The following is a 22,180-nucleotide window of genomic DNA, read 5'->3' on the forward strand; positions in this document are numbered from 1 at the left end:
AGTCAAACATATTCATATAAAATTGTGTACACGCTTGAAGAACACTTCCCCGTTTTAGAATACAGAAAGAAAGGGGGGGGGGGGGAAAGTCACACAGCTGAGTCTGACGTCTCTTTTATGACAAGTTCAAGCTCGGAATTCAAAATGCACTCCGGATTCAAAATGTCAATATGAAGCATAAACCAGCCTTTACTAACAAGCAACTTTTTTCAGACTAGAATTAACAGGCTTATTAGGAAAACCACACAGCTAGCCAAGTGAGCTAGCCAATGGTTTTCCCAATGCAGTGCTAGAGTAGAATATTACTCCCGCTATCTTTTAAAGGATCATTTGACCATCAAACAATGTTGGAGTGGGTTTCCTTTCACACACAAAGCCCAGTAATAAACGCTTGGCCTTTGTCTCACATACGCTCGGCTAGAAAGATGACCTCAGCTTCAAAACAATAAAGACCCTGTAATGTACTCTCCAGAGCCCTATTGCACTAACTTTGTTTCACTTCAATACAATTTCTGAGAAATGAAAAAAATAAGGAAATACGTTGGACCTTAACAAGTCCTGCTCCATCACAAAGTGTGTCAAATCTGACATCAGGGCATACCAGTCAGAGAGGCTACAACAAACTGGGACTATAATAGGAGTGTAATGAGTTTCAGTGTGTGTGTGTGTGTGTGTGAGTGTGTGTGTGTGTGTGTGTGTGTGTGTGTGTGTGTGTGTGTGTGTGTGTGTGTGTGTGTGTGTGTGTGTGCGCGTGTGTGTGTGTGTGTGTGTGTGTGTAAGAGCGAGAGGGGGAGATTGAGAGAGAGAGAGAGAGAGATCAACATAGAGAGAGGGAGAGCGTGACTGTGCATTTGGTGTGTGGCGGTATAGTGGTATTGGGAGGTGAAGCGGGGGGCACCCTGAACAGCTAAGAGGATCAAATATCTAAGCAAAACAAAGGCTGTGTCACAGGGGCGTTCAAGTCACAAGCTCTCTCACTCCTACAACAACAGACCCCCCCCCCCCCCCCCCCCAAATGTCTAGTCCCGTTGCCCCGACAGCGCCGGTCACAAAGAGACCCCAGATATTACAGAGAACAAAACAGGGGACAGATGTAGGTATTGTTATGCAGAGTATCTTCCTCTTCCCCCAAGGCTGACCGTTTCCACTAAACGTCAACAGTGGAAAAACTCTTGATCTCTGCAATCCTTACCACTAAAAAGAACAACAAAATACCTAGCGCTTCCATTTTGACTTGGGCCTGTTTAGCAGTCTACACTCTAGATCAAGCCGAACCACTTTCTATTTCTGCACTTTCTAAACGCTTCTTTTTTGTCTTGGCCTTACAATAGGCTGATGGAGTCTGGACTAGGACTCCACACCCACCCTCTCTCTTCATGGTCATCTCGTAGGATCTGACCCATGCCTGAAGTGACCTGAGATGAAGCTGTGTGTTATTACAGCTGGGAGCCCAGCGAGACTCAGTGATAGGATGAGCCCTGATTGATTAAGACCAGATGGGCGTCGTCCACCGTCCACACATGGCAAACAACAGACATGGAAAGGCTGTGTCTACATTCCCGGAGTAACACTCACATTGGATGGTTTGATTTGATCGCGCTCCTCTATAGTAGTCAGAGCTGGACAAACGTCGTCTCCCATATGATCTTACTCCCTAAAACCGTTGATCCATCTTTGACAATAAGGGAATATTACTTACAGTCTATCTTGGGAGAGATATTTTTTTTTTAAAAAGCTTACAAATATTGTCCAAGCAAAAGGTTTTCTTTAAACCTGAAGTCCCTTATGGCCTTACCGTAGATAGGTTCACACCTGCTAGGGTTCAACCTGACCTGACTGTTGTGGGTCTGTAAGTAAAGCGCTCTTAAATTAGACATGACTCTATCTAATTGTTGAATGTCATGCGGTCCAAGCCACAGTGTAAATCCTACCCCAGTCTAGACAGAATTCTTGACAGTCCTACACTAATGTCTGTCGCAGTCAGATGGGGAAAATGCAGAATGGCAAGGTAATTTGACATAAGGCACTTCTCCCGGCGAGTAATATAATGTGGCAGCAGAGGCAGCTTTTAAAGGAATCAATTAAGTTTTAAAAAGGTGTTCCCTGGCTGGCCGGGGTGAGGAGGGTTATTATTCTAGAGGATTGAAGGGGGTGGGTGGGGGCTGGCGGGTGGTTGGGTGGGTGGGTGGATTCTCTGGAGGCAGAGCAGACCTCTGTCTTTCAGTGGCAGTGGTCTCCCAGCCCTCATCCTCCTCCTCACACAGCATGGTTTATTTCCTGCTCACGCTGTGGCCTTAAACTGCTACCTTCTCGTTATAAATCTTTTCAGGTTTCACCTCCAAGTGTCTGTGCTCCTGATCTCTGACTGGCGTTCCTAGCAGCTATGTATGACTCCGCGCCTGGAGGGCACTGATGAACTGCCCCCTTCTGCCCTTGCTCTGTCACACCCAGTTTAAGATGAGCTATCAATTTTCAAAGGACTGCTGCGATTGGTTCGGAGGGGGGCTTTGGGATTGGGGCGCAGCAGTAGAGGGGGTAACAGGGAAAATCTGGACTTCTGGATAAAGTGGATTCGTAACAGTTGGGTTCTGTTGGACTTTTTATAAAGCCCTCCGTCTTCGTTACACATAAGGTGAAACTAACCACTGTTGGATTTCAATTGGTTACAACATGTAGCCTTCCCCATCAAAGAGGTGGACAGGAAAAAAGGTGCTTCTACACCTAACATAGGCTATAACTGTTGTCTTCGGGCTTGGTTCTTACAAACACCTTAGCCAGCAATCCCGTGGTCTTAAAGTTTTCCCTGTTTGATGTACTCATAAACAGGAGTCTTTTTTTCCCCCAAAGATAGTCTACTGCTTCAGTGAGCGTAGACAATGTGTGTTGTACTCAGCAAAATAGCCATTGCTTCTTAAGCCTCAACCCCCTGTCTGCCCCCCCCCCCCCCCCCCCCCCCCCCACCAGTGCTTGCTAGACTACATGGATACACATCAACCAAGAGGGGAACAGGCTAAACACATAACTCTTATTTATGCCGTTCAATTCAGCCTCAGCAATTCCGCAATTCATTTTCATGATCAATTACAAAACCTGGAGGCATCTGTAAAGCATTTTGTGTGACAGCACACACACACACGCACACGCACACACACACGCGCACACACACACACACACGCGCACACACACACGCACACACACACATACCTACACTGACTAGCTGTTCATAGTGTTTGCATAGTGTTCCTGCAGGAATACACTCAACTGCCTAATTTTCTTTTATGACATTTGTTTTGTGTTTTCCCCAGAGAGTTTGAGAGACACCTAGATGTTTGGTAATTACTGCAGGATTTCTGTTTGGTTGAGACTGGTGAGTTTTGAGAGACACCTAGATGTTTGGTAATTACTGCAGGATTTCTGTTTGGTTGAGACTGGTGAGTTTTGAGAGACACCTAGATGTTTGGTAATTACTGCAGGATTTCTGTTTGGTTGAGACTGGTGAGTTTTGAGAGACACCTAGATGTTTGGCAATTACTGCAGGATTTCTGTTTGGTTGAGACTGGTGAGTTTTGAGAGACACCTAGATGTTTGGTAATTACTGCAGGATTTCTGTTTGGTTGAGACTGGTGAGTTTTGAGAGACACCTAGATGTTTGGAAAAGAGGAGAACATGTGAAGGAGCCAGGTACCAAGCTCCTAAGACTTGACCTAAGACTTGACCTTCTACATTAATAACATACTTTAATGTAAATATATATATATATATATATATATATATATATATATATATATATATATATATATATATATATATATATATATATATATATATATATATATATATATATATATATATATAGGCTAATGTCAGCATTATTCAGTGCTTTATTTGAGATATTCAAACAAGCGAAACTCCCCTGCTTATGTGTTTCTCAACATTACTTCTCACAACATGTTAGATTTGATAAATCATTACTTGGTTCTCTGTGGAATATTCTGCAGTCAGAAAAGCGGGTCTGAACAGTTTCTTTCTCACGGACAGGGAAATTCATTTCAATATATTTATCTTCATGAATACATTTTTGGAGTGGAAAAAAATAATACAAAAATCACAAAAGTGTGTTGGGGGATGAATAGATGCACGATGGTAGTTGGAAGCTCCACAAAACATTAGAAAGGGAAATTGCACACAGCAGGAAGAGAAATCGTTGTGTTACCCCAGGTGAAAAATATTGTTGCTTTGCTTAAAAGTGCATGCAAGGCAAAGGCAAGCTACATTATTAGAATGTTTAAATATTAATTATTCTGCTGGGTAGTAAAGATGATCGAGTCACAGTGTCAACGACTTTATTTTCCTTCCAGAAGCCAGAGGAACTCCTTTCTGCGAAACGTGATCCTGTATCGTTTCGCCATCTTGCCAAACAAACCCATGTTTTTACTGTTCTGCGGTTTGACTGTTTTTACAGATTTTGAGTCATTTTTAGGACTAATGGTACTTGCTTTAATTTCCTTCATTTTTTATGCATCTATAAACATCTCAATGCTTTTAGCAGGACTACCGCATAATGTGTACAGGAGAACGTGTGCAATCTTATATTTGGCACAATGGCTATATAACTTCTTTCAGGTTTTTCGGGACAAATGACTTTACACGGAATCTGGACATCTTCATTTAAAAGAATTTGGAAGGCAAATTAGAATTGATCTCAGTTGTCAGTCAATACCTAAGTCGGATACATTCATATTTCCTTACAACCTAGTTTTGAAATGACTTTAGAGTCATTCATGGTGAATCGTGTCACTCCTTAGTCCTTTTCTAAAGATGTTAGTGTGAGAGGCTTCCTGCTATCTTTTGCCAGAAAGGCAATACAAATACACTCAGATACATAGGGCTTGCCCAACAAAGCCCAGTGTTATTTCTGAAGATCTTTCCTGGCTTCTCAGGTAAATCAGAGAAAGCTGCTAGTTTCCCCGCTGTATGTCAGAGAGAGATCCAAAGCCGCTGGCTTAAAGATAGGTATTAAGGCTGTAAGATCTAAAACACTTTGGGAGCCTTCAGAGTGAAATGGATAAAGATACAGAGGGCTGAGGGGCAGAGACTTGAGGGAGAGAAAGAGATGGGGTTGAATAGAGAGAGAGAGAGACAGAGGTGGGGTGGGGCGGGGGGGGGGGGTGGTGGAGGGGAGCTAGAGAAAGAGAGAGAAGAAGAGGCCCCGGCTTCAGCTCTCTGAGACCCCTCGCTCCTTGCTGTCACTCATGGCTGCCCTGCCAGTATTCCCCACCTGAGACGGATTGCGATGCATGTTCGAGTCACTCATGCACAAGAAGCAATACACAAGTTCGGTGTAAAGCCACTTTAAAAGCTCATCAGGCGCATACTTTGCTTGTAGGAAATACCTTATTCATGACGGAGGGAGCCGTAGCCTAGGTAATTACTTGAATCAAGGTGGCCTCGGAAATGTTTAAATCTACAAGGACGTGCAGGAGCATGAATAATGCAAAATAATTTGCATCTAAAATTTTTTAAGTGTGCTTTATTCAAAAACTAAAATGCGGCTTCGATTAAAGTTTGATGAGTGGAAGCTGAGAGCTCTGTGCATGCTGAGAAAAGCTCCTTATTGGTAGAAATTATTTAGAATGGTGATAAAGAGGCAGGGAGAGGAGAAGAGGAAATGGGGAAGAGAATAACGCCAGAAGAAGAAACTGCCAATAAATAATCACTAAGGTAGATGAGCATTAGTGCGTCAGCGAGAGTGTACTGTATAGAGAGAGGGATATTGCAATACGCTGCCTTGTAAGAAAAGTTTTTCAGACAAGGTGTTTGTAACCACACACAGTACAGACAGTACAACCACACAAAGGAGAACACAGTACATTTTTCTTAAAGAGGGCATTGTCAGAGCTATTTGTTTTCTATGTGGATGCATGTCATATTCAAATATCTAGGGGAGCATATTTTCCATAAAATCGTGTTACTAAAAAAAAAAAAAAAATCATGCACACTTTCATTGCATGAAAGGAAGTTCACAAAAGTTGACCGTTTGACTTGTGTTTGTTTCATTTACAACATCAACCACTTGACAGCGCTTTACCTGCTTCTTGACGAACGCACCCCACAGCAAGTTGGACAGCACCGAGAAGAAAAGAAGAGAGAAAACATGGACTCGTTTAGTGTCATAGGTCATGTTATTGAGACCAAAAAAGAATGAACACTTTCCTTTGGAAATAAGGAAACAAACGATGCAACACACAACATTGTACTGACTAACTGCGACACAGAAAGGCACACGACAAGAGAGAGTCATTGCAGGTTATGTGGTAAGGTCATGATAGGTGATGATGCCATACAGGTCTAAACAGACATTGTGTATTTGGCTAATTCCTTACCATGACCTCTTAGCTTCGTCAAATGAGCATGGCACTTGGAAGAGCAAGTGTGAGTTATTCTTTTGATATTATTCCTTAATAGTAAGTGTGAGTAATTGTTTTGTCATAGACACTATTTGATGCAATATAGTCATTTGTTGTCCTATAGATTGATTTTATGGGTAAATGCAGAAAATACCATCTCTTCATAACTCCTTCTGGGCCACAGCACGTATATATACTGTAAGTAACATGTTAATTACTGCTGTCTGGTACTCCTGTTTAATTTGCATTTAACCTAGATTTAGTGTCAAACAGGAGTCCCTGTTTACAGCCTAGTGTTCACATTTCACAGTCTCTCGTTTCATCCAAACGTCCTCAATCTGGCTTGGCAGTCACTATTGAATCTACTGAGGCTGAACAAGGAGACCAGGGCCTTATTTCTGATGATCCTTACACGAAACAGCATCGTAAAAGAAACAGCCACGAACCGAGGCAATATTCTCCCCTCCATCCATCCACACGCCCACCCAACCAACACACACACACAAATCTGCACACACACCCCTCCCTTTGTTAAAACAAACCATATATCACCAACTTTTTTTCCCCCTCCCCGCCTGCATTGCATTAGCCAGCCAGGCTAAAAAAGGGGGACTATTTTTAACGTGGGCAGTCCAGAAACAAAGGCCTCTCCTGATGCAGACCCCCCCCCCCCCCCCCCCCCCCCCCCCCCGCCTAGTGGGTCACCTAGCTCTCTGCGACACTGCTTCTTTTCCCACGCTAACCTCGGGGGGCTCATTTGCATCGCGCTGGCTGTTGGGGCGATTATGTTCAGGTGAGCTGGTTTGTATGGGGCCGGGGCCATAAGATATGACATGCACAGGGGCTTGGGGGGCTGGAGGCCTGCCGCCTAACCCTGATCCTGTCCTTAATTGCGACTGACTGGCACCAGACACAATCACCCTCTTGATTCAGCAAATTGTCCTCAGAGTAGCTTGTGGTGACCCCGACCTGCGCAAATCATCTCACAGCAGCTGGCCGAGGTAAACAAGGAGCAATCTCAATTCACCCAGGACAAAAGAGAGTGCTCGTATATGATATTTTTTGTCTCTCTATTCTATCAGTACAGGTCCTCCTTTATACAAGGACAGCATCAAAGGATCACAGCTCAGTGAATCCAACTGGATTTGTCATATTGCAATATAGGTAGTGATGTTGATGCCTATACAAATACACAAATACCCTCATTAGTTGAAAACCAAACCAGTCTAATACAACTACTATTTGAGATGTTACATACTAGACGAGACAAGGGGAAAGGTCCTAAAGTAGCCCGTGTGTGTGTGTGTGTGTGTGTGTGTGTGTACAGTGTACGTGTATTTCTCAAATATAATTGTCAGCATCTGGGCCTGTCCCTCCCAGTCTCACAGAGTGCCAACAACGTCAAACAGGACAGGGTTCTGTGTTCACAGAGGAGTGTAATTATCATGTTTCCGAAAGGGAGGATGGAGGATGTAATCTCAGGCCTCTGATTAAAAGGGGAAAGAAATAGAAGTGAGCAAGTGAAGGCTCCCTTACAAGTGTGTTTACAGGGAGACACACCTTCCACAACCACAACACTTCCACTGACCACTGACCAAGGAGATGACGCTTGGCAAGACGGAAGGTTAGTTAGCATTTAGCCAGAGGCGGAAGTTCGGACTCACACTGTGAATAAACATGGCATCCAACTGATAATAGATTCCAAATACAAGGTACTACAATGGGGCACTTCGACGGGATCCTTTTGAGTATGCTGCTGGGGTATCTTTTGCACTGGCAATGCTAAATCTATGATGCCCGTGGTAGTTACCTTGTATTATCAGGAGAACATGGGATGTAAAAGGGAGTGCAGCTTTGCTTCCAACGAGATGGGGAGAGAAGAAGAAAAAAAAACCTGGATAACTGTCAACATTGCCCCTGCAAGGTTTTCAATCTGTCAGTGTGTCAAGCTACCTTCATTTCCCTCTCCTCCCAGAGAACTGACCATTTGATCCCGCCCAGAGAAACCACTCCAACACATTTCAGATGCAACATCTCCTGTGACAGAATTCTTTTTTTTATTTATTTAGATACCCTTTATTCACTCAGTCCAAGAAAAGAAAAGAGAAAAGATCAGCATGAAGAAATCGAGCGCACCGCATTTGTCCCCAGAACATCGGCCTCTCAGTCGTGCCGTTTTATCAACGTCACATTTGGAACTAAGTGGAATTTCAAGATGTTATACCATCCCTACCCACTTTCGAACAACTGCTATTCTCAATATATTCTATTCTCAATATTCTCCCTCCCCCCCCCCCGAGTATATCATTTTCTACCGTTTTGTCAGTTTCGTGTCCTTTTCCATAGATTAACCTGCGATTGTGATCCGTTTTCAGTCTTCCAGAGAGGTTGCCATTGTGGGGAAAGTGATGTTTATCTCCGGAAGACGTGCGAACACAGAGCGCGACCAACAATGAGATGGGAAATACAAAAAAAGGCAAAGTGTAAGAAATGACAGATTACAACTCCATGAATTGTTGGGGGGACGTTCCTCTTCCTCACTTTCTTTCTTTTATTATGAACAGCTTTTCTTGTTTCACTTTGCTTCCGCTTCTATGGTGACATGAATGCGGCTTGTCTCTGATTGGATGAAGAGAGTAAACAACGACAAAAGCAGCCCATTTAACCCGTGTGCTTTACCACGACTACATCACATGATAACTCGACAGACAGAAGGTTGACTGGATGAAAGCTGAAACTTCAGAGCCAAATCATCCATTTTAGTAGCATGGATGATCAAATAGCACTAATAAAGATCTGTAATGATGAAACCGAAGAGAACATTTCTTGGAGGCCTCATTTGGTAAATAAATGAGCTGAAAGAACTGTGCAAAAGTTCTTTTTTTTTTAAAAAAAAAGGTCTTTCAAGCTCTTCTAAACACGCCTGGGCTGAGTTACGCATCACCGAGGCTATAATCTTCACTCAATCTCAGAAAATTACCCCCATCCTCCTTCTTCCTCCTCCTCCCACCCCCCAAAAAAACCTTATCAGCAGATACTCCCCTTCACTTTATTTCATTTATGAATTACAAGAAAGATGCTATTATATATTATTAATTTTGGTGCTGTTCTTTGGCTCTGGCTTCGTTCGGCGGTGAGCTGCGGATGTCGGCGCGGTGTAATTATGTTCTAGCCGGGCAGCCATCCGTTTCCTTTCAAAAATTTACAGGATTCTTAATCACGTTGCTCATTTGGGTGCACAGTAGCGAGGATGGCGCAACACAAACAGGGCACGTCTGTTTACACAGAAACACCTGCTTAGCATTGATAGCAGATGTCAGTCAGTGAACAGAACAAAAAAGGAGGAAAAAGGAATTAAAAAGGCAAGCATCACCAACTTCTTATTATTTACTTTACTGCGAAAATGAACTACTATAATGGTGGATAGAGAGGAGGGAGGAGAGAGCGGAGAGAGAGAGAGAGAGAGAGAAGAGGGAGAGGAGAGAGAGAGAGGAGAGAGAGAGGGGAGAGAGAGGAGAGAGAGAGGGGAGGGAGAGGACAGAGAGGAGAGAGGAGAGAGAGGAGGGAGAGGTTGAGAGAGGAGAGAGAGAGGAGAGAGAGAGAGAGGGGAGGCAGAGGAGAGAGAGAAGAGAGAGAGGAGGGAGCGTATTACAAATGCCAAGAAAACTAGGACTTATAATTATGCCCAGTTTTTTTTTCTTCTCTCATTTATTTATCTTTTTCCTCTGGTTTTCTCCCACCTGCATGGAATGAGAGCAGGCAAGCCAGCATCTTAGGCATGATGAGATTTGGAACCCGTTTTTCTCCTCTCTTTTCCGGTTAAGAAAACATCTATGGCCTTATATTTCTCTCCGTTTGCATCAGTCTTTACTGCATTATTCATTAGCATTTTAGCGGGTTGGGTAATTAAATCTCTCCTAGCTGGGATGCTGTTTGTTCATTTGTATTTAAATTAAATGGGAATATTTTTGTGATGAAAATGAAGAATGCTGTCAATCGACTTTCCTCACCTTATAAATGGATGACTACGGGCGAGCAAGCTTTGAAAATACTTTATTGTTCTTGCCGGTCTCACTAAATGGCTTCTTCTTAAGAATAATATTCACAAGTCAACTACCGCATTGACAAACATATTTCACTGGATGAATGTGCTCGGCCAGGGATATTGGATCCCATGGTGACCTGGCTTCCCCCCACCCTATAGTAGAATATCAACAACAAAATGGCCACTGAGGACCTTTGTGACACACTGAGAGACACAGAGACAAAGATACAAATAGCGGAGACACTGTGCCTTTAAAGCCCATCTGGCCTGGAGACGTAATAAAATTGACGTATTGATTCCTTTGAATTTACGAATGCCTGTTTCATAAACTCCATTTCCAAAGCCTAGCCCTCTTTAGAGCGCTGTCATTTTCCCCCCAAATGGATCAATTATGTGCCCACGTAATCCCGTTACCTGTGAAATCCACGCATACTTCCCCCATTTGCGGCGGTTCCCAGGCGGACAGACTCACATTAAGCGCACATAAACAAACTCGAGGTTTTCCCTGACATTAGGGATTGTTTTCTCACTGTATATTACGCACCGAAGACGAGTTACTCCCTTAGGGTTTAGGAGAATATCAGAAAGAAGCTCTCTCCCTCTTCTCTTTACATATGGGTAAGGGAGGCATACCCGCCTTTTTACATCCTAGTCAACACCCCCTCCTTGCTTACCCTGCCTTGCTGCCCGCCTAGGAAAAACTGAATTCAATACTAATGTCTCATCTTTATCTGCTCACAACAAGTTCAATGCTAATCTATGACACAGCAAATAATACATCCAATAAACTGATTGGGATTATTTCGTTTGTTGCTCAATCACACCATACAATTCCCTCAATATGTGCCCCTATACCCTCTAAACATTTAACATCCATCTGGTTGTCGATACTGTGTTCCTTTGCGTCCATTTTCACACCCGCTGTGTCCCAGGCACCTTCCACGAGGAGTGAAGTGATAGCTCAGACGGTATCTCCAGAAACGCTATCTCCAGAAACGGTATCTCCAGAAATACACCATGTTTGTGGGTTTCTACCTTCTCTGTATCACATCGAAAAGAAGAAAAAAAAGGTGGGAAAGTTTTTACAATGTTGTACCTACATTACCCGGTGTGTAGACATATGTGGAATGTACTGTACCAAGGCAAGGTAGCTAGGCATAATATGAAAGGCTAGGCCCACTCCCTCCCACCCTCATCTCCACCCACAACAAATCTGTTTTGCTATCTTACATTCTTGAAGTCCCCCCAAAAAAAAGATTCAGAGAAAAAAAAAATCTGTCCTGGATCTTATTTGCCACACTCCAGTGGCAACAATGGCTCAGTTACACTACACTTGCACTGAACAATCTGTCTGGTGAGGGTTCACAAAACTATGAAATACCTTGTCAGATACTGCCTGACCTGTTCAGCAGAGTGACTCTGAAAATAATCAAATACAAAAATAATAATAAAGGGATATTCTGCGAAGAAGAGAGGCGAGGAGGACGGAAGGAGGGAGAGGAGGGAGGTGGTGCAGCGTTTATGAAAGGGGGGCACTTTCTGCCTTTCTACTCAGGGAAAGCTCGCTGCTCTCTCCTCACAATCAGCCATGCACACCCCCCAGCCATAGTGCGCAAGGGGCTTTAAAGATAAATGTTTGCATGTTAACAACATTTGACATGCTGTACAGTAGCAGCCACCTTGGGTCTCAGGATGCAGCCAAACAACAACAAAAATAAAACATGCAATCCCAGCAAGGATGTCAAACATGAGGAAGAGCACAACAATTTGTCACATATCTGTAAAAGTTGTGGCTCGCTCGCTGAGTGCACCAGAGGATGGAGAAAAAAGGGAGGGAGGTGCGTGTGTGTGTGTGTGCGCGTGTGTGTGAGCGAGTGAGTGAGTGAGTGAGTGAGTGAGTGAATGAGTGTGTGGTGAGGCCTAGAGATTGATGTGCAGGGGTATCATAAGGCACACACCTGAGTAAATGTTGCCACTATCCCAAACTGACAAACTTGTGTCATATCACAAAACACCACAATCAAAAAAGTGATATTGTGAGGAACATCATGTAACATTTGATATCCCTCTCATGCCAGTGCTGACGTCACAAGGTCAGTCAAGTGACGAACACGTAGTTCATTAACAGACAACATATGCAGAAGTACAGGCCATCAGTAGCTAGCCTGTAGTCTGCTCCTTCCATGGATTTCTCTGGAAATCGGACTGAGGTCGTAACTGAGGCCAAGAACCTGACCATAGAGTTCTGGAACCAAATCGTGTGGTTCTGGAACCTGACCGTAGAGTTCTGGAACCAAAACAAGTGGTTCTGGAACCTGACCAAAGAGCTCCATCCCAATGTGTGGTGCTGCTAAGAAACTGTGGGATGGAACCGGACAATGGAGAGAACCCATTGTTTTTACAACTGGACAAGTCTTCCATTATCCTAATGCCACACACATGACCTTATTCCATGCGCCCTGCTTTTCTGATGGATTTATCAGGGGGGGGGGGAACACCTAAAAGACCTTTCAAATGCCACATGTTCCTATCTCTGGTGTTTATTTTATCAGTAGCAGCCGAGAGGAATTGCTAAAATGATGCTAACGAAGACTGAATTCCAAATAGGTTCAGTGTTTTGCAAACAGCTTCAGCTGCATGCTGGGAACAGGGAAGAGCAGACAGGAGGAGGATGGCAATCTCAGTTTACACAGTCTCCGCAGTGCTGCTCCTTTTATAAATTACCTCATCAGTGACTGAAATTAACACCGATTCTTGCAGGCAATTTCTCAATTTCCAATGCTAATTACGTTTTTCTCTTTACTTTTAAATTCTGTACCACCTGTTTAGGGGGGGAAGACATCTTAGGCAACGCAGCCGCATTTAATCACAATTTTAATTAACCACGGTGTAGATGTGAAAAAGAAGCAATTATAATGCAGATGAATGATGATTTTCCCACATTAAATTGTTTTGTTTCTTCGTTATGTTGATTGCATAAATACAGGCAGGGAACAATTTTTATCTACTGTAATTTTGTAATTGTTTTGCAACAAAAAATATATATTTGGACAGAGAGACTGAGTTCATCTGTTTACAGATTGCTTAATTTTTGTTTAACCCTGTAATTACTGCCAATACGTATTTGGGGTAAAACTTCATTTTGACAAGCAGAAGCTAGGCAGCCCTGCTACTGATGTGCTTACACTGTATCAAGCCCAACACCTAATGTCTGTACACATTGTGGCATCTCTGTCACACTCTTTCTCTCCATAAAAAAAAAGCAAAAAAACTTAACTACATCTTTACCTCCATCGACCTTTTCCAACTATTTAACTAAAGGAAAGTCATTCTCCCCACTCCCTCCCGTTTTACCATTGAGCAGACAGTTGCAAATGAAAGCACAGATGGGTACTACAAGAATGGACCCATAATCTTTACTGGCTCATGAAAATATCATTGGGTTTGAAGAAGACTGGTGTCTTAGAGGACTTTTACAGGCTGTGTTCTCAGGAACTTGCGTTTATATTAATGGCACAAGCACTGCCACGATAAAGAATAAAAGACATCAACATAGCAAGTTCCCCTAAAATGGTATTGTTTCTTCCGCTAAAAGCCTTTGTTGGCTAACAAGCTCAACTGATATAGAGATGCACCTATTCACCTCTGTGTTTGGCACAGAGGTGAATTAGACAGACCGGAGTCAGAGTCACTGTCATGGCTTGAAATGGTGGAACCAACCGACCCATTAGAGACCAGAGGACTGTTCGGAATTACTGTCCACATTTGATTGGGAGAGGAGATATCTGGCATGGCTGATGGCTTGGGGCCTACAGGCCTTTCACCCTGACCTGGCTAGCGTCGTCTGCTACCGGACATCTTGTCCCCCCCTTCCCCTGTCTACCTTCCCCCAGCTAGCTGCCTGCCTCCCCGTCCCCTTCACTAATCTCACTGCAAGCAGCTTTCAGTTTGAGCAGAGACCATAAAGAGGAGGAGAGAAGGGAGGGGAGGCATCAGAGTCCTGCAGCCACAGGCAGTGCCGTGAAGCTTCTCTATGAACAAAACTTCAGTGGGAAATAGGGAGGGGCTCAAGTACAGTATGTGTATGCGACTATAATTTGTTGCTTTTGTATGGGTTTTGAAAACTGGTTTGCGAGAGAGTTTGAGCACAGTGCGTAATTCCCCCCAAAAAAACAACAACAAAATCCGTAATACCGGTCATGAAAATAACCCATATATACTACGCAGTAAACACAGAACCTCTGAGCATACATCAACACTAGAAAAGAGAATATTTATGAGTCTCTGCTCTTCCGACTTTCCAAGAGCACCTCAAGAGATTCACAGCAAAACTTGGTATATATATAATCATATCTTTGGAGAAAAGAGGCAACCCCATTCTGAATATTAGTGGTGATGGCTAGGAGTAAACAGAGCATAAAATCCGTAGGAACTGTGACAAGGCCCATATGCACGCAGACAATACCAGGCCGGCATCTCCATGCCTTTGTTCCCAGCTTAACAAAACTCTGCCGTCACACCACTTTGACTCAATGCTGCCTGTCGAACGGCCATCAACCCGTCAGGCCCTGGCTGTCACATGCAAAGCTCACAGAGAGAGAGAGAGAGAGGGGGAGTGAGAGACAGAGACAGGGGAGAGATGGAGATAGAGAGCAAGAAAGGAGAGATTGAAAAAAAAAAAAAAAAAAGATGTGCGAAAGTGTCATACTTCTCCGAGGCTGTTAAAGGGGCGAACACATTTTAAGCATGTGTGCGTGCGGAGGAAAGATTAAAAAAAGAGAGAGCAAAGATGAATACAAGAAACAATGATAGTCACCTAGATCTCTGACTTCCCCTTTAATAAGAATATATGTTAAGAGGATTTCAACTCTGCTCCTCGGGGGATTTGAAACATTTTACAGCGGAATTCTCGTCCTGCTTTGTGACGTCGCAGAGACAGAATTGGAGCAGCGAAGAATCACTAAAAGTTTCATCAAACAAAATCCTTATCTCGATTTCTCTAAGGGCTATAGAGGAGAGTAATTCAAGAAGATAACGGTGCTGCTCATCTGTGTCCTGCTACAACCCAAGGTGCGACAATTGCATTTGTTCTCTCTCTTTGTGTGTGTGTGTGTGTGTGTGTGTGTGTGTGTGTGTGTGTGTGTGTGTGTGTGTGTGTGTGTGTGTGTGTGTGTGTGTGTGTGTGTGTGTGTGTGTGTGTGTGTGTGTGCGTGCATGTTAGTGTACAACTTTTTCTGAAAGCCTGACGTTTAATATCCACCACTGCACTGAGTGGTTTTGATCCTCAGCAATATCATCCATTGCACTAAACCAATTTTTCCAAGTCACTATTCCAGCTAAACAACAAATGCTTGTCTTCATACCCATCCCCCCCAAAACCCAATAAAAGACAACACTAAAGTTGACCATTACTGCAGAGATTCGGAAGCAGAGGCGAAAAAGGGAAGAAAAAAGTCGAGAAAAAAAGGCCTACTCATCCCTTCATCCGCCTAACTTTGCGCCCATTACCCCTGTGGCCTAGCTCACTCAGGGGCCTTTTCTCTCGCTTCTCTCCTCCACCCTGGCCAAGCCAGGGAGAGATTTGTCTCACCCTCCCGCCCTGCCACTGTCAGTTCCCTGTCTCTTTCCCCAGTCCCTACCCTGGCTGTCAGGTTCTGGCCTGCCAATTTCAACTTGAAGCTTGACTGAGCTGATTTGATGCAAATACCTCAGGGGAGAATCCTGAAACTGATGAACAGTTATGTCAAGTCGATTTTGCACCGTTGGGAAAAGGTAACCTCTGCGTCAGAGAGGAAGAAAAAAACACAACAAGGTTAAAGAGAGAGGGAGGCTTTTGGTGCACATGTAATAGCGCCCGGCTCCGCGTCCCCCCCCCCCCCCCCCCCCCCCCCCCCTCCGCCCGTGTCCCCTTGCTGCCTCTTACCGCTCCTCAGAAATGGTAACTGTCAGTAGAAGTACTAATTGCAGATGTGCCAAGCTGCCATTATAATAAAATCAGAGGCCGTGTGGACATTAAAAATGGCTGCCTCATTTGAGAGACTGCTGAAAAGGTAGGCATAACTGAATATTTCATGACTTTAATTACTAAGGAATATTCCTTTCCGGCAGTATGGACCGAGTGTTGCTGTAACTAATTATGAAAAGTAATAACATTAGAGATCCTGTGATAGCCAGTTTACAAGGTAGCCTACTTGGCATGTTGAGCCACTATAATATCCCAGACCCATTCAATACTAGAATACATACAGGGAAATTATCTCTCTCTTTCTCTGCCTCTCACAGTCTCTCTCCCTCTACCTCACCACCTCTACTACATGTCCCTGCCATTTGAATGAAAACAGACAGAATATTGAGAGACTTTCTCCTCCTACACATTTTCTTAACAAAGCACTGATGCAACCAGGTACCTGGACCGTGAAGTGCCATTTGATTAATCCTTTAATTCACAAGACTAAGTACCTGTGTGGCTCTAACCTAACTTCCGTGCTACCCAGCCATATATTTACACAACTTCATCATCCTGACTCCCTGTGATGTCAGTGGCTCAGTTCGATACGACTCTGCCTGAACACTATTCAACTATGCTGCCGCCAACGGTGCATCCCCGGCGTAATGTACGACCACTGATATGGCCGTGGAGAGAAGGAAAGTACAAGGTCTGCTTTGATGGGCATGCTAATTCTAATACCCCTAAGTAGTAAGAATAACAAAGTGATGGAGAATTTATCTCAGGAATGTTGGAACAAGACGCTGGAGTGATAAGAGTGAATCTTCCTTTGGGTAGGAAAGCAGGGAGTAGCCAGTAATTACTGACGGCTGGGGTCGAGCCTGGATTTACAGAATGTAAACAGTCAGTGATAATGCAGGTAGAGGCTAGGGTAGTCTAGGCACCGAGTCAGCCCAGGCCTTTTTTTTGCCGCAACTAGTCCCAAACCCTGCCCCAATCCTAACCGTAGCCCTCCACCCCTACCCCATTCCCAGAAACATACCCTAGCCCTCAACCCCAGCCCTTTTCCCCTGACCCTGCCTCCACCCCATGGCTCTGGTCCTGTGTGTCAGAAAGGCTGAGGACAGGCCTGTCGGTGTGATTATCCTCCAGCTACCTGAGGAGGTGTTTGTTTGACATTGGTGTTTGACAGCGGCGGGGCGCAGGCCGTTCAGTGGGGGCTCCATCGCCAGTCAGAACCTATTAACACGAGAATTCACCTCGGAGTTTTTACAAGGCCAGACTGGTTCACACACTATCTTTACACGTGTCCTTACTACCGATGACATTTAAAGGGGGGAGGTGTGTGTTTTTTCTCTCTCCTTGGCTCACTTTTACCAAAGGTTAAATGTATGTTTGAATAACAAGGGGAAACGTAATTTCATACAATTTCCTCCATTGCTGCAGCGTTCGGTTAAGAGCTCAGTTGATCAAGCGATAAGATGAAAGCGTATAAAGTGACAAAAATGTAGCGCTACAAATGACTGAATCTGCCCAGCAATCAACTGCAATTACAAAGAAATAACAGTGGCACAGTTACCTTCCATAATATTCAACACGGACCCAGTACGTCCTTAATCAAGACAGACACAACCGTCTCCATTTCCAACCGGGCAAAGGTAGGAAAGGAGAAAATATCTCTAGGTGACTTGGCATCTACATGATTCAAACAAATGGAAGGAAATGAGCTGGAATGAGGCAACATGTTCTATTAGGTCTTAGTAAGGGGAATAGCATAACAATGTAAAATGCATTGAGTCATATGTGGGGAAAAAGTCCTACATGTCATGATACCTTAATCTGACAATCTCTTATTGATTGTCCCATGTGTCCATGACCTTGCCAGGAGTGCTCTTCCACCTGACAGTCAAACATACATCAAAGAGTATGTGTGTGTGTGTGTGTGTGTGTGTGTGTGTGTGCGTGCGTGCGCGTGCCTGGTCAGACTTGGTGAAAAAACTAAATCCACCGACTTCAGAGGACGAAACAGGAAACAGAGGGACCACTTTCGGGCACTGTTTTCCCGTAAAGGGTGACAACTTTGAACATGCGGATAACGAACAGCGGACAGAGAAACACAGCGCCATTCACACACTACCAACCGGATCAAAAGGCATCTGATGAGATAAAGCGCCTCTTATTTTCCTCACAACTAGTGTTGCTACCTTCCTTTTTTAGCTTTTTAGTAGACCCTCTCCCCATCCCCGACAGCAGTATGGAGTGATATACTCTTAGCCATTATCATTAGCACACCGATATTTCTATAGGCCATAATACAGTCATTATTGAACTTGCGGAATACATGCTGTTTAGGCTATGGGGGACGTGTCATGCATGTGGGCACTATACTTACTCACTCGTGAGGAAAATCCAGATGTATATTGTAAGAGGACAATCAGCAGAAATGGGAGATTTCCATTGAATTTGTCCTTGTTCTGAAGCCCAGACGGTGTATTGCTAGAACTGTCGAGTTGCTGTGTATTACGCTGACTGCAAGTCAGATGCAGCACATCGTAATGAAATATACGATTATGCGCACAAAACGCGGTGCCTTTGAACTTCTAATTTGTTTCGTTAAGAAATGGAAATGTTCATTCCCACCTGCTATGCAACCTGTCGCAAGTCACACCAAGTGTACCTTGCAAATAGGAGGGTTGACACGTGGAACATTTTGAAAATCACACGCAAGCCATTGTAAACAACTAGATGTGTGCAAACAGCGGGATAGGAACCGAATGGATGGGCCGAAAAAAAGACTTCGCATTTTCACTTGAGAAAATGTCAAATGAGGCATGATATTTTTCAAAAATGTATTTTTCTCACCCAATGCATAAAACATTGTGGGCTTAGGATAAGGAAGTACACACATAAATGTACAATCCAAAATGCATGCAATTATTTGCCAGTCCACTGAAGTTTCAATTTCAGTGTTTGCCTTGTGTCTGTATCACACACACAGAAAAAAAGGAAAAGAGCCAAGGAACGAATGAAAGAAGAGAAAGACAGTCGACTGAATATGCTCCAGCTTCAGTGGTGTGTGAGTTCACATCACCTTACAGGGGAGTGGATATGAACTGTCAAGTCACAAGAGGACGGTGACAGAGACGGGGTTTAGAGGACGAGTCACGGCGGAGCGGCGCCGCAAACACCTTTAATTCTGTCACTTCTCCTCCATCATTCAATCTTTCACACTCGCGAGTCGCTAAGGTCCTCACACACACACACACACACACACACAACCTGTTCTACGGACAACACACACACAGCCAAATACAGCACGATATGATCCAGCGCAGGACGAAGAATTAGAGGGGGATAAAGTGAACCGGGTCTCAAAACAAGTCAAACTTATTAAGACTTGATCCTCATCAAAACATGATCAAATGTCTATTCGCCTTAAGCATTATGAATATTGAGTCATCAAATCAACATATTAAGCCAAGGGGCTTGAGGACTGCCTCCTCATTGGTTATGATTCATGCATTTTTCTTATTCACCGATGACGCAAGAAACTAACCAGTACGTGGTCCTCGACAGTAACATAAGTAAGCAGCACAGAAGACATTGCCAGCAGAACAGCAACTAGAGCTGAAGCTATTGCAGAGGGAAGGAATTTCAGCTATAATGATGGGTTGGGTATTCGTTAAAGCCAAGCGAGTCCCCTATCCAAGATCTCGCAGCTTTTCCACACACACACACACAAAAAAAACAAAGCAGAACATGGAACAGGCTGTCCTGACTCTACTTCAGACAAGGTACACAAGAAGAAGGCACCGGAAAGGGAGAGAGGGAAAGTTGTCAAAAGAGATGAGAAAATGTTCTATGCATGCGAAGAGCAGAAACCTGAACTGTCCAAGTAAAGAGTGAGTGTGTGCCCACAAAGAGTTAACCACTTCCCCTGGTATCGAAGCATGGGTTAATATCACGCTTGCCTAGTAAAGAATTATCCCTGCACCTCTCGGAACAAAAGACTCCTTTTGCAAACAGACTCCTACTTTCCCCCAGTGTCCAAAGGTGTTTGCTGAAGTAAATCTGTCTAAATCCCGGTCAGCTTGGGATGGGGGGGGGGGGGGGGTGTACTAATAACCTTTTTTTTTTTCTTAACAAAAAGTTCTGGTTGGAAAAGAAAAAAGAAAGAATCTGGAATTCATATCACATGATGCATTTAAAGTTGTAGGCTGAAGCATCCCCCCTTTCAAAGCTTGGCAACGGATTTGCATACATGATTCTTTAGTCTGATTGAGAGAGAGGAGAGAGGAGAAATAGATCTCACTAGACAATAAAGATATCTTGCCAACCAACTTAAGAGAAGTGGAAGCATGCGGTTAAACTTTGGTCCACATTTCTAGGGGGGGGGACCAAATCTAATCTTAAAGTAGAGAGAGTACTGAGCTATAAAGTAAAGAGAAACAAAAATGGCAACACTGTTTGAACTGGGTTTTATTTTCATCACATAACACAACGACTAAACTTTTCTCAGTAAACCCAGCATAGTGTATCAACTAACATGATACTTTGAAAGATCACACTGCAACAACTCCAGAAATAGTCTCTCCTATTGACCTCTGACACACCTGCTCTTCTAGTGACATACAAAACACACATCCACAAGGAATCCCTACAATATCACGTGAGAATGCAATTTGACAAACAACAGTAGACATAAGCACTGCGTTGCGCCCCAATTCTTATTTCAAAATGGACAACAACAACAAAAACACCCCCCCCCAAAAAAAGTAATTGTGTAAAAACACACCTGCCCCTAGTTAGTATAGACTTCTTAAGTTAGAATCTGATCCGTTTCAGACACCTTTTCATTTATTTTTATTTTTTTTTAAGTGTGAGAGTGAGTGTCCATGAATAGTACAGGCATGCCATCTCGTAACACTATCTGACTGTCAGGAGGGCCAGGCCTACCCCGGTAGAGTAGGAGCTATATTAGGCTAGTAACCAGGGGACACCCAACAAACAGCCACAAACACCTAAGTTATTTTGTTCACCACCCACCCTTCTGCCATTTTTTTTTTTTTTTTTTTTGCTATTGCTCTCCTTTCTTGCTTTCCCTTTTTCCCCCCCTTTTCATCTCGGCCTTTCTGATGCTGAATGCAAATGTAGCCTGCTGGCGGTGAAAGGGCTGAATTGTGATTAAGAAGAAGAAGAGCTCCTTTCTTTGTTCTCCCCTCGGGGGATGTTTACTGGGAGAGACACGGCGGATCAGATATGAAAGACATTCAGGTCAGCATTGATGTGAGCAAAAGTGAAACCATACCTAAGGCATTCCAAAGACCGTGGTGTCAGGGGTTCAGCTAACGGTGCCTCTGCTGTGTGTGTTCTCCCTGTTAGGCGGAAATATCTTCACAAGCCAGAGACGGAGAAAAAAAAAATATATAGAACCCAAAACAAAATAAAAATGGTATTTTTTTTATTTATTTTTAAACAGACAAAATGTTTTGGGATAAAAGTTGCGAATTGGTGTCCGACTGAGGAGATGGTCATTAGTGTTCTGTCAGATTCATAATCGTCTGATACTGGCATGAATCTGGTTCCTCACGACATGTGTTTGTGGCTGAACGTGATGTCAGGGAGATCTATGTTGTTTTGAATGAACTAAAACCTTTAAAAAGTCGAAAGTCGCCCACACTAGGCGATGGAATGCATATGGAGCTTTTTTTAATATTCTGGAAGTTCTGAAATCTAACAGGTAGAGATCCAGTAACACAAAAGTGTTCAGTGGTGTACGTC

The 22,180-nt window shown here is 43.7% G+C and overlaps 1 protein-coding gene across 5 annotated transcripts in view; it reads right to left on the minus strand.

Annotated features, from left to right (window-relative positions):
- Nucleotides 1-22,180, minus strand: part of LOC110527541 (zinc finger E-box-binding homeobox 2) — a 75,503-nt gene that overhangs the window by 47,333 nt on the left and 5,990 nt on the right. For 2 of the 5 annotated variants that reach the window (XM_036983024.1, XM_036983021.1), the window contains exon 3: nucleotides 6,089-6,094. The exons of the other annotated variants lie outside the window; for them this stretch is intronic. In XM_036983024.1, coding sequence (XP_036838919.1) covers nucleotides 6,089-6,094 — 6 coding nt within the window. The remainder of the gene's footprint in view (nucleotides 1-6,088; nucleotides 6,095-22,180) is intronic. 5 annotated transcript variants of the gene reach the window in all.

This window comes from Oncorhynchus mykiss, chromosome 7, assembly GCF_013265735.2.
Source record: "Oncorhynchus mykiss isolate Arlee chromosome 7, USDA_OmykA_1.1, whole genome shotgun sequence".
Taxonomy (NCBI): Eukaryota; Metazoa; Chordata; class Actinopteri; order Salmoniformes; family Salmonidae; genus Oncorhynchus; species Oncorhynchus mykiss.